The sequence below is a fragment of the Scyliorhinus torazame genome, chromosome 1, assembly GCF_047496885.1.
Source record: "Scyliorhinus torazame isolate Kashiwa2021f chromosome 1, sScyTor2.1, whole genome shotgun sequence".
Taxonomy (NCBI): domain Eukaryota; kingdom Metazoa; phylum Chordata; class Chondrichthyes; order Carcharhiniformes; family Scyliorhinidae; genus Scyliorhinus; species Scyliorhinus torazame.
The window spans coordinates 99,583,632-99,599,128 of NC_092707.1; the positions used below are offsets into that span (position 1 = coordinate 99,583,632).

At 45.1% G+C, this 15,497-nt stretch overlaps 1 protein-coding gene across 6 annotated transcripts in view; it reads left to right on the plus strand.

Annotated features, from left to right (window-relative positions):
* The window catches only part of depdc5 (DEP domain containing 5, GATOR1 subcomplex subunit), a 265,638-nt gene that overhangs the window by 204,188 nt on the left and 45,953 nt on the right, over positions 1-15,497 (plus strand). For all 6 annotated transcript variants that reach the window (XM_072498598.1, XM_072498564.1, XM_072498581.1 and 3 more), the window contains 2 exons: positions 4,066-4,235; positions 13,110-13,281. In XM_072498598.1, the coding sequence (XP_072354699.1) occupies positions 4,066-4,235; positions 13,110-13,281 (342 nt within the window). The remainder of the gene's footprint in view (positions 1-4,065; positions 4,236-13,109; positions 13,282-15,497) is intronic.

The following is a 15,497-nucleotide window of genomic DNA, read 5'->3' on the forward strand; positions in this document are numbered from 1 at the left end:
CTCCGGGTGCCCCAGTTTCCTCCCACTGTCCAAAGATGTGCAGATTAGGTGGATTGGCCATTGTAAATTGAACCTCAGTGTCCAAAAGTTTAGGTGTGCTCTTTCAAAAGGCCAGCGGTGACTCGATGGGCCGAATGGCCTCCTTCTGCACTGGAAGAATTCTATGATCTGGTTGGCAGCACAGGCTTTGTGTTTGAGAGACTGGGATACCACAAAAACACAAAACACCTTTGTAATTTTCCTAGAGTTGTAGAGCTTTACAGCACGGAAAGAGGGCCTTTGACCCATTGTGTCTGCACCAGCCATCCAGCACCTACCTATTCTAACCCCATTTTCCAGTACTTGGTCCATAGTCTTGTATGCTATGGTATTTCAAGCGCTCATCTAAATACTTCTTAAATGTTGTGGAGGTTCCTTCCTCTACCATCCTTTCAGACAGTGAGGTCCAGATTCCAGCCATCCTCGAATGAATAAGTTTTTCCTCAGATCCCTGCTAAATTTACCTTAAATTTATGCCCCTTGCTTATTGACCCCTCCGCTAAGGGGAAAAGTTTATATGTGGAAGAAGAGAAAACTGCTTTGATTATTGTGAATGAGATTTAGTTTGAAAGGCAGCTACATGTCGATAGTTGATTTTAGAATTTGCTTCCCGCTCTTAGTAATGTGTTGAGCTTTCTTCCATTTGTAGACTGATGTTAAAACCCAGCTCAGACAGGACAGCACGGTGATGCAGTGGTTAGCACTGCTGCCTCACGGCGCCGACGTCCCAGGTTCGATCCTGGCTCTGGGTCACTGTCTGTGTGGAGTTTGCACATTCTCCCCGTGTTTGCGTGGGTTTCGCCCCCACAACCCAAAGATGTGCAGGGTAGGTGGATTGGCCACACTAAATTGCCCTTAATTGGAAAAAAGGAATTGGGTACTCAAAATTTACAAAAGAAACCCCAGCTCAGACTAATGGAATGTAGCAGCTAGTAAATGGAGGCATTACCTCATATAAAACAACACTATATATGCCAGAAGATACTTGGTCTGTGCTGAATTAACTGATTTCAGCCCAAACTCTACAATTGACCCCTGTGTTCTTGAATAGAGGGGAAAACATTACAAATTGGTCTTTGGGAGCCCAAGTGTCCAATTGCTGTATTGGATGAGGGCAGAATCAAATCTCCAATTCTTATGATAAAATACATGCCATACTTGGAAGTAATGGGGAGGATTGATGAGGGTAATGCAGTGGATATTGTCAACATGAATCTTAGTAAGAAATTTGACAAGATTCCAAATGCCAGACTGGTCAGAAAAGTGAGAGCTCATGGGATACAAGGATAGGTGGCAACTTGGATCTAAAATTGGTTCAGCGACAGAAGCAAAAGGCAATGGTCGATGGATGTTTTTGCTATTAGAAAAAAAGTTTCCAGTGGTGTTCCACAGGGCTTAGTGTTGGGGCCCTTGCTGTTTGTTGTATATATTAATAATTTAGACTTAAATGTGGGAGGCTTGATTGGGAAATTTGCTGATGACATAAAAATTGGCTGTGTAGTTGATAGTGAAGAGGATAGCTGTCAACTCCAGAATGATATCAATGCTGTGGTTGAGTGGTACAGAAGCGGGAAATAGAATTCAATCCGGAGAAGTGTGAGGTAATGCATCTGGGAGGGCAAACAAAGCAAGAGCATACTCAAGAAACGGGAAGATATTGAGAGGAGTTCAGGAAGTGAGACACCTTGGAGTGCATGTCCACAGATCCTTTAAGATGGCAGGACAAATAGGCAAGGTGGTAAAGAAAGCATATAGAATACTTTCATTTATTGGGTGAGGTATTGAATACACAAGCCGGATGTAATGATGGAATTGTATAAAACGCTAATTAGGCCACAGCTGGGGTTTTGTGTACAGTTCTGGTAACCACATTACAGGAAGAACATAATTGCTCTGGAGAGAGTGTGGAGGGGATTTACAAGAATGTTGCCAGGGCTTGAAAATTGCAGCTATAAGGAGATATTGGATAGGCTGGGGTTATATCCCATAGAACAGAGGAAGCTATGGGGTGACCTAATTGAGGTGCACAAAATTTGAGGGGTCTAGACGAAGGCAAGGTTGTTTACCCTGGCTGAAGGGTCAATTACCAGGGATAATAGATTTAAGGTGATTGGTAGAAGGATTAGAGGGTACATAAGGAAAATAATTTTCACCGAGAGGGTGGTGGGTGTCTGGAATTCACTGCCTAAGTTGATGGTCAAGGCTGAAGCACTCAACTCATTTAAAAAGGTTCCTGGATCTGCACCTGAAGTGCTGTAAACCCATGTATGAAGATCAGCCTCCATTACAGCTGTTAGAAAGGGTCTTCGGAATGCAAGCCTGATCTGTCAGCAGTCAGTGAAGCAGAGCTCCCAGTACAAAATGGCTCTTACAATTTACAGCTGGCATAACAAATTGCAGCTTTGTGTAGTTGGGGATGAGTTTACTGGAGTGATAATGATCAGTTCTATTATATCCTTTTTTTATTCCATGTTGTACCCAGTAATTATCTGCACAGTGCTGAGGAGACATTCTCTGGTTTGCACTTTCTTTCCTAAGCTGTTTTTCTTTCTTTGCCTTTTCTTTTTGATTGTGACCTACAGAGAATCTGAGCAAGCTGGTCTCAGCCTTCCGCCAGTGAGGATCAAAAGACAATTTGTTCAAAAGCAGCTTATGACATGTTACGATGTTAAAGATGCTTTATAAACCTAAGTTTGTGTCAGTGACAGGTGCCTTCCTGGGATCGGTGGTCTTATTCTCTCTCAAACACAATCTTCCTCTGATGGGAGTTGAGACGTTCAGTCCAAGAGTTACACAAACAGTAATGAAAACCAGGAGAGTCACAGTCGCACACCCTCACTGTCTGAGCTAGATATCTAGGTCCAGTGCACATTAGTTTCTTGAATCCCTCTGAAGACCAGCATGTTAACACTTGATCAGATAATATTTGATTTGCATCAACAAGCTGCTTTGTTCTAAACTAAGGTAAGGGTGCGGGGCAAACCGGTATGATCAGAGTCACTTATTTCAAAAGCTGCAAGAACGTAGGCCACCACTTGTACTCTGGTGTTTCTTGTTTTAAGTAAAATAATCGCTCTGTGTTCTCTCTGACTGCCCAGATAGGATCATTCCATCAGTAGACCCTCTCATACAACAGTCTTTTCAAATAACCCAGACAAATAAGCAAAGTGCCTGACTATTTAGACTAGACGTTGGAAGTGTACTCCAATTAGGGATTTGATAAGTCAGACTTGAGGAAACACTTTCCCCTGGTGTTGGTGGACCCAAATAAGAGAGCAAAATCTTAAAATTCGAGCTGGTCCATTGGAAATACCAATCTGTATAGCTGTTAATCTGTAGCTGAGCTTTCTTTACTGGAGCTGTTTTTCTCGATTTCTTTTGGTATTCCCATCTAACAAAAATCTCATCTTGAAAATTTCAATTGATCCCAGTTTTGGCGGCCTTTTGCTGAAGGGAGTTCCAGATTTCTTCTAAGCTTTTGTGTAAGAATAAATGCTTCCTGATTTCCCACCTAAATGGCTTTACTCTCTGGCTGGATTCTCCAGTCCATCAGCTGAGTGTTTCTCGGTGGTGCGCCGTTCGCTGGTGGCGGGATTATCTGGGGTGAATCCCCGCTGGCGGGATTCTCCGTTCCGCCAGCAGCGCACCCCCGCTCGTGATTTCCCGAAGGCGTGGGGTGGCCAATGGGAAACTCCATTGGCTGGCGGTGGGCACAGAGAATGCCACTGCCAGCGACGGTGCGCCGCCGAGAAACACGTGTCTGGGGAGGCAGAGAATTCACCCCTCGGTTTCCGCCGCTCGTCAATGGGATTTCCCATTGAAGACACCCGGGCCACTGGGAAATCCATGGGCAGTGGAGGGCTGCCAGCAGGAAAAGAGAATCCCAACGACCAGAGAATTCAGACTCTAATTTCAAGATTATGCCTCTTTGATTTCCCCACACTGCTTTTCCTGCGGTATGTAGTGAGATTTTAGTCTCATTTTAATTTGTTCCTGCTGCTTCCTCTTGACCCCCTTCCTCTATAGCTGCTACAGTCCCTGAGCAGAAGACGGTGACCCTGGATGTGGATGTGAATAACCGCTCAGACCGTGTTGAATGGTGCAGTTGCTATTACCATGGGAACTACTCGATAAACACTGCATTTGAAGTCAAGTTGCACTGGATGGCTGTAACATCAGCTGTTCTCTTCGAAATGGTAGGTGAGATCAGACTATTGAGTCACATGGCAGGAAGGGCTGAAAACTGCAGTCTGTCCGAAGATACAAATGTAAAAGCAGCATTTCTTAGTCAGCACCACTTCCTAACACCCAGCTGCAATCCAAATGTAAACTTTGTGGGACCCATTAAGTTAGGCAAAGAGGAAATGTATTCTTCAAATTCATTTTTGGCTTTTATTTTGTCAGCAAGGCCGTCATACGTTGCCCATCCCGAGTTCCCCTCGAGAAGGCGTTAGTGAACAAACAGGGTTCTTGGATTTCTGAGGAGGAATCCTTCGTATTGCAACAAAAATATCAGAGCTATAGTTTACCAAACATTTGTTCACCCAACCCTGAAGCATGCAGATTATATGGGCGAGAGATATAAATAAAATTGAAGTGATCCAAAGAGTTGCCGCACGATTCTACACCAATTAGTATGGGGCATCCACCAGCGTCACATCCTGATCAAGATCACTACAGAGAGGAAGGAGAAAAATAGACTGACCACCTTCTATAAAATATGGAATGGGTTGGTGGGAATTGACAGAAATAAGTGCTTGGTGCTTCCCAGTAATGATAATACATGAAGCAGCCATCCCCACAAACTGCAAAGATCCTTTGATTCCAAGACAGATGTATCAACAACCTTTTTTCACAAGAACAATCTCACAGTGGAACAAGCTGCCAAAGGAAATTTTCAGAGGTGCGGTGCAGACTTGATGGGCTGTGCTGTAGGAATTCCATGTTTCTATGAAACGCAGCCCCATCTCTTGAAATGATTATAGATTATTTCCATTTGTTATGGGTCAGGGTTTAGAGAATCCCAAAGTGTATCATGGAGTTCACCTGACCCACAACTTTTAATAGATTGTGGTATGGGGAGCACACGGCCCACTCTACAAGTGTGGTACTTCAGAAATGGAAAAGTTCTTTTTTTAAGCAAAACAGTGTTTATTCTATGAACTCAAGTTAACCTTTCTAAAACAAACAGTGAACATCTTAGCAACCAGTAAATCAAATACACCCTCCAAAGAATACAACACTAAGTAACCTGTATGCTGTCCTTTTACACCCAAAAGACTTAACAAACCTTTAAACACAAGCACATCACAGTTTACAGTCACGCCTGAAAACATTTATAATTCTTCTGAATTCATCAAATGATTAAGAGATAGTCCTTCATGAAATGAAAATGAAAATCGCTTATTGTCACAAATAGGCTTCAATGAAGTTACTGTGAAAAGCCCCTAGTCGCCACATTCCGGCGCCTGTTCGGGGAGGCTGTTACGGGAATTGAACCGTGCTGCTGGCCTGCCTTGGTCTGCTTTCAAAGCCAGCGATTTAGCCCTGTGCTAAACAGCCCCATGTTCCCTCCAGCCTTTGCTGTCCTCCGTTTTACGTCGGGAGTTGGCCAACCCAGGTGGCTACACCCCCTCCTTGTGATCCCAATTCATTCCCTGACCTGGCGAGCATTCTTCTATGGCCTCTACACTGACCATAACCATGCAAAAAAAATTTAAACTGACAATTCTGAGGGGCGCTATGTCAAACAGGGACATGCATTACAAAACAAGAAAATCGGAACCTCTAACTATCCTTAATAAACTACACTCACTTAAACAGTCACACTAACTTCCTAAACCATACAAACAAAATCATAGTATTATGCACATTTTTCTGGCTTGGCAGTCAAGCTCAGGATCGTACAATTGCTCATGAACATTTATTTATTTACAACAAATTGCAAACGAATGCTCTTTATTATAGATCGCCAGTGTGCTAAACTAGCCCCTGCTAAACCAGCCCCTCATGGCAGAGAGCTCAACAATACAGCTGCTTTGGCTGACTTCAGCTCCAACACTGAAACACGAAACCAAATGACACAGACACACCCAAGCTTTTCTCAAAGTGAAACTAAAAAGCAGAACAGAACTCAGCTCCACCCACTCTCTGACATCACTGCAGCAACATGAGCAGTCAAACATTTCTTAAAGCGACATTCTCATGACACATTTCTAAGTTTTCATTTTCTGGGCTCCTATCGCAGCAGCTCATGCCTGGTTTAGCTAGTGCCACTCATATAAATGTTGGCAGAATACAGATCTTAGGCTGTGATGCCAACACAACTAAAGCAGGTGAGCTACTTTCTGGAGCTGCTACAGTGCACTTTTTTATTCTGCGACAGGCGTGAACATTGCTGGCTCGGTCAGCATTTCTATTGCTCACCACTTACCCTTGAGAAGGTAGTGAAGAGCCACCGCCTTGAACTGCTGCAGTCCACGTGGTGTAGGTACACCCACAATGCTGTTAGGGAGGGATCTCTATGTTTTTGACCTGGAGGAAGTGAATGGATGCAGTATATTTTCACGTCGAGTCAGTGTGTGGCTTGGGGTAAGTTTGCTTATTCTTCTAGATGCTAGAGATTGTGAGTTTGGAAGGTGCTGTCTAAAGGAGCCTTGCTGCAGTGCATCTTGTCGATGGTACACACTGCTGCCTTGTGCATCCAGTGGTGGGGGGAGTGGATGTTTAAGGTGGCGAATGGGACGCTGATCAATGGACGGATTTCTTGTGGATGGTTTGGGGTTTTTACCAGCCATTGATCTTGCCGAGCACAGTCAGATTTATTCTTGGTTTGCAGCCACAGTGAGAGACCCACATGTCAGGACACATTGCCAAGAGCATAGGCGTTGGTATAAGAGTAGGTATAATAACAAACCAGTCCCACGCTCATTGGTGTGAGAGGATGGCTGATTTGATAGAGAAAATACTGATATATTCTGAGGTGGCAGAAAGAAAACTTGCAGTCCAGAAGGTACTTTTGGTGCCTAATACTAGTAAACTATAAAATGAGAAATGTTTACCAGTAGTTTTTATTTGTGACATCATTGACAACAATCAGAAAATAGCAAGTATTACCCTTTAATGGGAGGATGAAAAGGATTTTGATGTAAAATAATTATTTTTGAAATCTGAATACTTTCTGCCATTATCAACCAAGAATTCTTAAGCATGTGGAAAAATACCACGAGACAGCATAGTTTTAGCACTGTTTGCCTCAAAGCACCAGGGACCCAGGTTAGATTCCGGCCTTGGGTCACTGTGTGGCGTTTGCACTTTCTCCTCGTGTCTGCATGGGTTTCCTCTGGGTGCCCCGGTTTCCTCTCTCAGTCCAAAGATGTGCAGGTTAGGTGGGGTTATGGGGATAGGGTGGGGGAGTGGGCCTAGGTCGAGTGCTCTTTCAGAGGGTCGGTGCAGACTCGATGGGCCGAATGACCTCCTGCAATCTAGGGATTTTATGGATTCTGTAAAAGAAAAATCTATTTAATTTTGTGGGTCAACCTCATTTTCCAATATCCTTCAACCCATACTCTATATAGACTTGTGCCCTTTTCACTCTTGCCCCCACTTGCATACTTTCCACTGTTGCGCTCTTACTCGCTTTCTCCTTCCCTCCTTTCTATCCATCACCATGTCATCCCTTTTCCCCTAATTTCTTCTCCCTATTTTCATATTCTATTTCTCTCCATTTCCAGAAGCCTCCCCTGACATACTTCTGTTTCCTTTTCCTCGACATCAATGTCATTTATTAAAATTTCAATTTTCATAACACTAAAATGTGAACACAGCTGAAAGTCTAAATGAGCTTAGTCAGCGCAGCCAACTGAGGGAGATCAGATGTGTTTGAACATACATGAAGGTAGCAAGTTAATGGCTGCTACTTTCAAAATGGCCCCTGATTGTTGTGTGATGATATAATTATGTCAGTTTGCTTCAGTTGACTCTGGTTACATTTTACCTGCATTAGCTCCAAAGCAGATCTCTTTCCTTCATTTATGTTCTTATTCTAACAATGTTTCACTGAATTTAAACTCACAAACCCAGTCTCAGAGTCAGTAATCCACTTTACCTGGTGGGGAGGAGGTTGCAGAAGCGAGTGCATCTTCCACCGGTTGCTGACAGCGGCTCAAGGTGACTGGGCACCAGCTTGCAAGGAATGAGAGATGGGCGATAAAAGCCAGCCTTGTCGTGATGTCCAGCTCCTGAGATTGAATTCTCAAGTTTTGCTGCAGGACTAGAGGTGGCATTTCATTCTGGACGCTTGTCGTTTGGTAGCCAGTCCTCGTCTTGCCACAAAAACAGAAAATACTGGACAATCTCAGCAGCTCTGACAGCATCTGTGGAGAGAAAAGGGAGCTAACGTTTCGAGTCTGGATGACTTCCTTTTTCAAACATCTCACCCAATATCGATCTCCTCCCCTCACTATACACACCTCCCAGGTCCATCTCCGTTTTTGTATCAGTGCATGTTTATCTGTATTTTTCTCTCATTCTTCCTGAGCTGCAAACACATCCTCTCGCCACAATCTTCCTCCTCTGTGCATCCAGAACTACTCAAGGAGAGAAGAGCAAGTTTATGTCACTCCTTCAATCACCTCTGATGGCCCACAGTGTTCAACAGCGAGTACAGCGTTTTTCTGAAGTGTTGTCAATCTGGATTTCTTCCTTAACATTGCTGTTGAGGCTGGGGTTCAGTTGAAGAATTCAAAACTGAGATTTGTTTTGTTCCATCTGGGTTTGAAGGGATATGGAGCTGGAGCTGGTCAGGCACAGATCAGCCGTGATCTGATGGATTGACAGTGCAAACTCGGGGCTGAGTGCATTTGTGTTGCCATCGCCTTCCTTTCTGTAGCTCGCTGCTTTGGGTTTTCACCCAAGTAAAGCAAGTAACGACATCCTGGAACATGTTTCAAAAATAAATATTAAAATCTCAATTCACTGCGAGATGGGAATTATAAACCCTGAAAACAGTGGGAAGCAAACATGTAAAAATAAATAACCCCTTTCCATTCTACAGAGATGGGATGGCAATGGATTGATCACATGCTCCCTGAAGGTTTTTTGCTCATTTGCATACTTTATGACCAGGAGTGCTTCAGGATTTTTTTTTCTCTTTGCAGCTTTAATGTTGGGCAGTTGAGTTTCCCATGCATTGAGGAACCTGCCAGTGAAATGGATGTGAGGAACGGATGCAACAGATAAGTGCTTTTCCTGCACAACTTGTGGGCTAGGAGGAGCAGGAGTGTTTCTCCCACCTCCATGCAAGTCTGTTATATTCCCGCAGTGATGCAGCACCAACCTCTCCTGAGGGACCACTAAGCATCTTTCTCAAACATCTCCCCTTCCCCTGGATTAATATCGGGGCTAAAATTTCACTTCTGAATGTAGCTGGTATTCAAGATGTCGGTACGTAGCCATCCTGAATGTGGAAACTTATATTGATTCCTGTGATAGTTGGCAGGGGGGGTGGGCACGGGAGCAATAGGTCAGAAGGTGAGAGCGTTGAGGGAGAACTAGGGAATATGGACAGTGTGGCTCTGAGGCAGAGCAGACGGGGAGAAGTTGCTGAACACAGCGGGTCTGGTGGCCTGAAGTGCATATGTTTTAATGCAAGGAGCATTACGGGTAAGGCAGATGAACTTAGAGCTTGGATTAGTACTTGGAACTATGATGTTGTTGCCATTACAGAGACCTGGTTGAGGGAAGGGCAGGATTGGCAGCTAAACGTTCCAGGATTTAGATGTTTCAGGCGGGATAGAGGGGGATGTAAAAGGGGAGGCGGAGTTGCGCTACTTGTTCAGGAGAGTATCACAGCTATACAGCGAGAGGACACCTCAGAGGGCAGTGAGGCTATATGGGTAGAGATCAGGAATAAGAAGGGTGCAGTCACAATGTTGGGGGTATACTACAGGCCTCCCAACAGCCAGCGGGAGATAGAGGAGCAGATAGGTAGACAGATTTTGGAAAAGAGTAAAAACAACAGGGTTGTGGTGATGGGAGACTTCAACTTCCCCAATATTGACTGGGACTCACTTAGTGCCAGGGGCTTAGACGGGGCAGAGTTTGTAAGGAGCATCCAGGAGGGCTTCTTAAAACAATATGTAAACAGTCCAACTAGGGAAGAGGCGGTACTGGACCTGGTATTGGGGAATGAGCCCGGCCAGGTGGTAGATGTTTCAGTAGGGGAGCATTTCGGTAACAGTGACCACAATTCAGTAAGTTTTAAAGTACTGGTGGACAAGGATAAGAGTGGTCCGAGGATGAATGTGCTAAATTGGGGGAAGGCTAATTATAACAATATTAGGCGGGAACTGAAGAGCATAGATTGGGGGCGGATGTTTGAGGGCAAATCAACATCTGACATGTGGGAGGCTTTCAAGTGTCAGTTGATAGGAATACAGGACAGGCATGTTCCTGTGAGGAAGAAAGACAAATACGGCAATTTTCGGGAACCTTGGATGACGAATGATATTGTAGGCCTCGTCAAAAAGAAAAAGGAGGCATTTGTCAGGGCTAAAAGGCTGGGAACAGACGAAGCCTGTGTGGCATATAAGGAAAGTAGGAAGGAACTTAAGCAGGGAGTCAGGAGGGCTAGAAGGGGTCATGAAAAGTCATTGGCAAATAGGGTTAAGGAAAATCCCAAGGCTTTTTACACTTACATAAAAAGCAAGAGGGTAGCCAGGGAAAGGGTTGGCCCACTGAAGGATAGGCAAGGGAATCTATGTGTGGAGCCAGAGGAAATGGGCGAGGTACTAAATGAATACTTTGCATCAGTATTCACCAAAGAGAAGGAATTGGTAGATGTTGAGTCTGGAGAAGGGGGTGTAGATAGCCTGGGTCACATTGTGATCCAAAAAGATGAGGTGTTGGGTGTCTTAAAAAATATTAAGGTAGATAAGTCCCCAGGGCCGGATGGGATCTACCCCAGAATACTGAAGGAGGCTGGAGAGGAAATTGCTGAGGCCTTGACAGAAATCTTTGGATCCTCGCTGTCTTCAGGGGATGTCCCGGAGGACTGGAGAATAGCCAATGTTGTTCCTCTGTTTAAGAAGGGTGGCAGGGATAATCCCGGGAACTACAGGCCGGTGAGCCTTACTTCAGTGGTAGGGAAATTACTGGAGAGAATTCTTCGAGACAGGATCTACTCCCATTTGGAAGCAAATGGACGTATTAGTGAGAGGCAGCACGGTTTTGTGAAGGGGAGGTCGTGTCTCACTAACTTGATCGAGTTTTTCGAGGAGGTCACTAAGATGATTGATGCAGGTAGGGCAGTAGATGTTGTCTATATGGACTTCAGTAAGGCCTTTGACAAGGTCCCTCATGGTAGACTAGTACAAAAGGTGAAGTCACACGGGATCAGGGGTGAACTGGCAAGGTGGATACAGAACTGGCTAGGCCATAGAAGGCAGAGGGTAGCAATGGAGGGATGCTTTTCTAATTGGAGGGCTGTGACCAGTGGTGTTCCACAGGGATCAGTGCTGGGACCTTTGCTCTTTGTAGTATATATAAATGATTTGGAGGAAAATGTAACTGGTCTGATTAGTAAGTTTGCAGACGACACAAAGGTTGGTGGAATTGCGGATAGCGATGAGGACTGTCTGAGGATACAGCAGGATTTAGATTGTCTGGAGACTTGGGCGGAGAGATGGCAGATGGAGTTTAACCTGGACAAATGTGAGGTAATGCATTTTGGAAGGGCTAATGCAGGTAGGGAATATACAGTGAATGGTAGAACCCTCAAGAGTATTGAAAGTCAAAGAGATCTAGGAGTACAGGTCCACAGATCACTGAAAGGGGCTACACAGGTGGAGAAGGTAGTCAAGAAGGCATACGGCATGCTTGCCTTCATTGGCCGGGGCATTGAGTATAAGAATTGGCAAGTCATGTTGCAGCTGTATAGAACCTTAGTTAGGCCACACTTGGAGTATAGTGTTCAATTCTGGTCGCCACACTACCAGAAGGATGTGGAGGCTTTAGAGAGGGTGCAGAAGAGATTTACCAGAATGTTGCCTGGTATGGAGGGCATAAGCTATGAGGAGCGATTGAATAAACTCGGTTTGTTCTCACTGGAACGAAGGAGGTTGAGGGGCGACCTGATAGAGGTATACAAAATTATGAGGGGCATAGACAGAGTGGATAGTCAGAGGCTTTTCCCCAGGGTAGAGGGGTCAATTACTAGGGGGCATAGGTTTAAGGTGAGAGGGGCAAAGTTTAGAGTAGATGTACGAGGCAAGTTTTTTATGCAGAGGGTAGTGGGTGCCTGGAACTCACTACCGGAGGAGGTAGTGGAGGCAGGGACGATAGGGACATTTAAGGGGCATCTTGACAAATATATGAATAGGATGGGAATAGAAGGATACGGACCCAGGAAGTGTAGAAGATTGTAGTTTAGTCGGGCAGTATGGTCGGCACGGGCTTGGAGGGCCGAAGGGCCTGTTCCTGTGCTGTACATTTCTTTGTTCTTTGTTTGTTTGTCACTGATGCATTGAAGGTTTATGCATTGTTCTATTGATGATTTTGTATTTTTAAAATATCCGATATTATTTGCTTTTAATATTTCTCAGAGGATATTTGTTCACGGGCATGCCAGGAAGTTTTTTTATCAGCCCTTCTTCTGACAGCGTGGGAGGAAGTGCTCTCATAAACAGCAAATCCTGCCATGTTGTCAATGGCCAGCCTCACTGTTGGTCATTTTCCAAAACAATTCTGGTAACTGGGCACAGATGGGTGCTGGGAATTGTTGAACAGCAGGGGGGAGGTTGAGCAGTAGGGGGGAGATATCCTCTCCCACAGTACGCAAGGACGATCCTGGCTTTGTGCCAGCTTGTGCCAATTGGAGCAACAATCAAGAGTGCAAAAAAAACTTTGGCAAAAGCAGGCAGCAGAGGTAGGAATCTGCCTGGTCCTCTGATGACTAGCTGCAAGGATGTTTATGCCTGGATTGCATGTTGAATTAAAATTGGGCTCCGTTGCTGTACCTGCTTTGGATAAACAGTAGGTTGATTAACCATTCATTTAATTTACCCCTCTAGGTGCAAGGCTGGCACAGGAAGGCCACCTCTTGTGGGTTTCTCTTGGTACCTGTCCTGGAAGGTCCATTTGCTCTACCCAGCTACCTGTATGGAGATCCACTGCGAACTCAGCTTTTCATCCCCCTTAATATTGGCAGCTTGGTGAAGGAAGGTGCTGAGCATCTCTTTGATGGTAAGTGTCTCTCTGCCCTACCATGGGAAGAATCATGAGTGAACTTATCCGCACAATGAACCGTCAGTGGGATTCAATGAAACATGATGGTGAGCGGGTGGAACTGTCTGTTCACTTGAACCTAGTTATACAGTAATTGGAGTGGCTTTGGACTGTGCTGCTCACTGGGTCCATGTGGACTGACTGGTGGCAAATTGATAAGAGTGTCATCCACATTAAAGAGGAGTTGGACCTCTTTGTTAGCTACACTGGTGCTTGGGCATTGAAATAAGCCTGGGTGAGAGAACTGATAAAAGTAACCACTTATTTATTTAAGATTTTCAAATTTCTTGTGTTGCTGTTTCTACCATTTCAATGTTTGAGGGGAGGGGGAGATCAGTTTTTATTTATTTATTCATTTACCAATGTGGGCTTCGCTGCCTAAGCCAGCATTTATTGCCCATCCCTAATTGCCCTTGAGAAGGTGGTGATGAGCCGTCTTCTTATTAGGTTCATGATTAATAAGGGGATCAGGGGTTATGGGAAGAAGGCAGGAGAATGGGATGAGAAAATATCAGCCATGATCGAATGCCGGAGCAGACTCGATGGGCCGTGTGGGCTAATTTTGCTCCTATGTCTTATGGTCTTCTTGAACCGCTCAGTCCCCGAGGGAGTTCTAGCATTTTTATCCAGTGACAGTGGTGATATATTTCCAAGTCAGGATGGTGAGTGGCTTGTAGGGGAACTTGCAGGTGGTGGTGTTCTCATGTATCTGCTGCTCTTATCCTTCTAGATAGTAGAGGTTTCAGGTTTGGAAGATGCTGTTGAAGTATTTGCACTGTTATTTATTGGAGGTCAGTAGAACTATAGAACCATGGAAGGGTTAGACTATAAGACCATAAGACATAGGAGCGGAAGTAAGGCCATTCGGCCCATCGAGTCCACTCCACCATTCAATCATGGCTGATTTCAACTCCATTTACCCGCTCTCTCTCCATAGCCCTTAATTCCTCGAGAAATCAAGAATTTATCAACTTCTGTCTTAAAGACACTCAACGTCCCGGCCTCCACCGCCCTCTGTGGCAATGAATTCCACAGACCCACCACTCTCTGGCTGAAGAAATTTCTCCTCATCTCTGTTCTAAAGTGACTCCCTTTTATTCTAAGGCTGTGCCCCCGGGACCTAGGCTCCCCTGCTAATGGAAACAACTTTGGTTGCGGTGCAGGAAGAGGCCATTCAGGTCATCGTGTCTACGCCGCACAAAAATAAACCGGCCGCACATTTTAATCCCATTTGCTAGCACCTGGTCTGTCGCTTTGCAGGTTGCAGCACTTCAGATGCAGATCCAAGTGCCTTTTAAATAGGTTGAGCGTTTCAGCCTCAACCCCGAACTGAAGCAGTGAATTTAAGATGCTCAACATCCTCTGGGTAAAAAAGATTTCCCTCATGACCCCTTTAATCTTATTACCAATCACCTTACATCTATGCCCCTGGTAATTGACCCCTCAGTGAGAGTAAACAGACTTTTACTGCCTAGGCCCCTCATGATTTTGTACACCTCAATTAGATCCCTCCTTAGACTTCTCTTTCTCTGCTCTAAGGAAAACAAACCTAGCCTTTCCAATCTCTCCTCATAACTGCAATTTTCAAACGCTGGCAACATTCTTGTAAATCACCTCTGCACTCCCTCCAGAGCAATTCTGTCCTTCCTGTAATGTAGTGACTGTGTCTGTGCACAAAACTCCAACTGTGGCCTAATGAGCATTTTATATAGTCCCAGCATCACATCTAAAATAAAAGTATAATACTGCGCATGCTGGAAATCTGAAATAAAAACAGAAAATGCTGGATAAACTCAGCAGGTCTGACAGCATCGGTGAAGAAAGAAGCGAGTTAACCTTTCGAGTCTTGTATGACTCTTCAGAGCCCCGAAGAAGAGTCATATGGAATCAAAATGTTAGGCACGATCTACCAGTTGTGTTGCGCCTGAACGGGTGGGTGAGGTGGCCGGCAGATGCGTCCCCCGGGCTTCCCGACACCACGATGAGCAGGACCCAGTTTCACACAGCTAAGTGGGTTTAAGAACCCACTTAACTGTGCTGACGCGCGGATCTAACCTGCTCCCCCATCTATCGGCCTCCCCAGGGTGACCCCAGCTGGTCGCCGACTAGTACTGGTCCATGCACCTGGTGGGTCTCCCAGGACATTGGAGGCCCTCTGACTCTCCCCCTGGCAC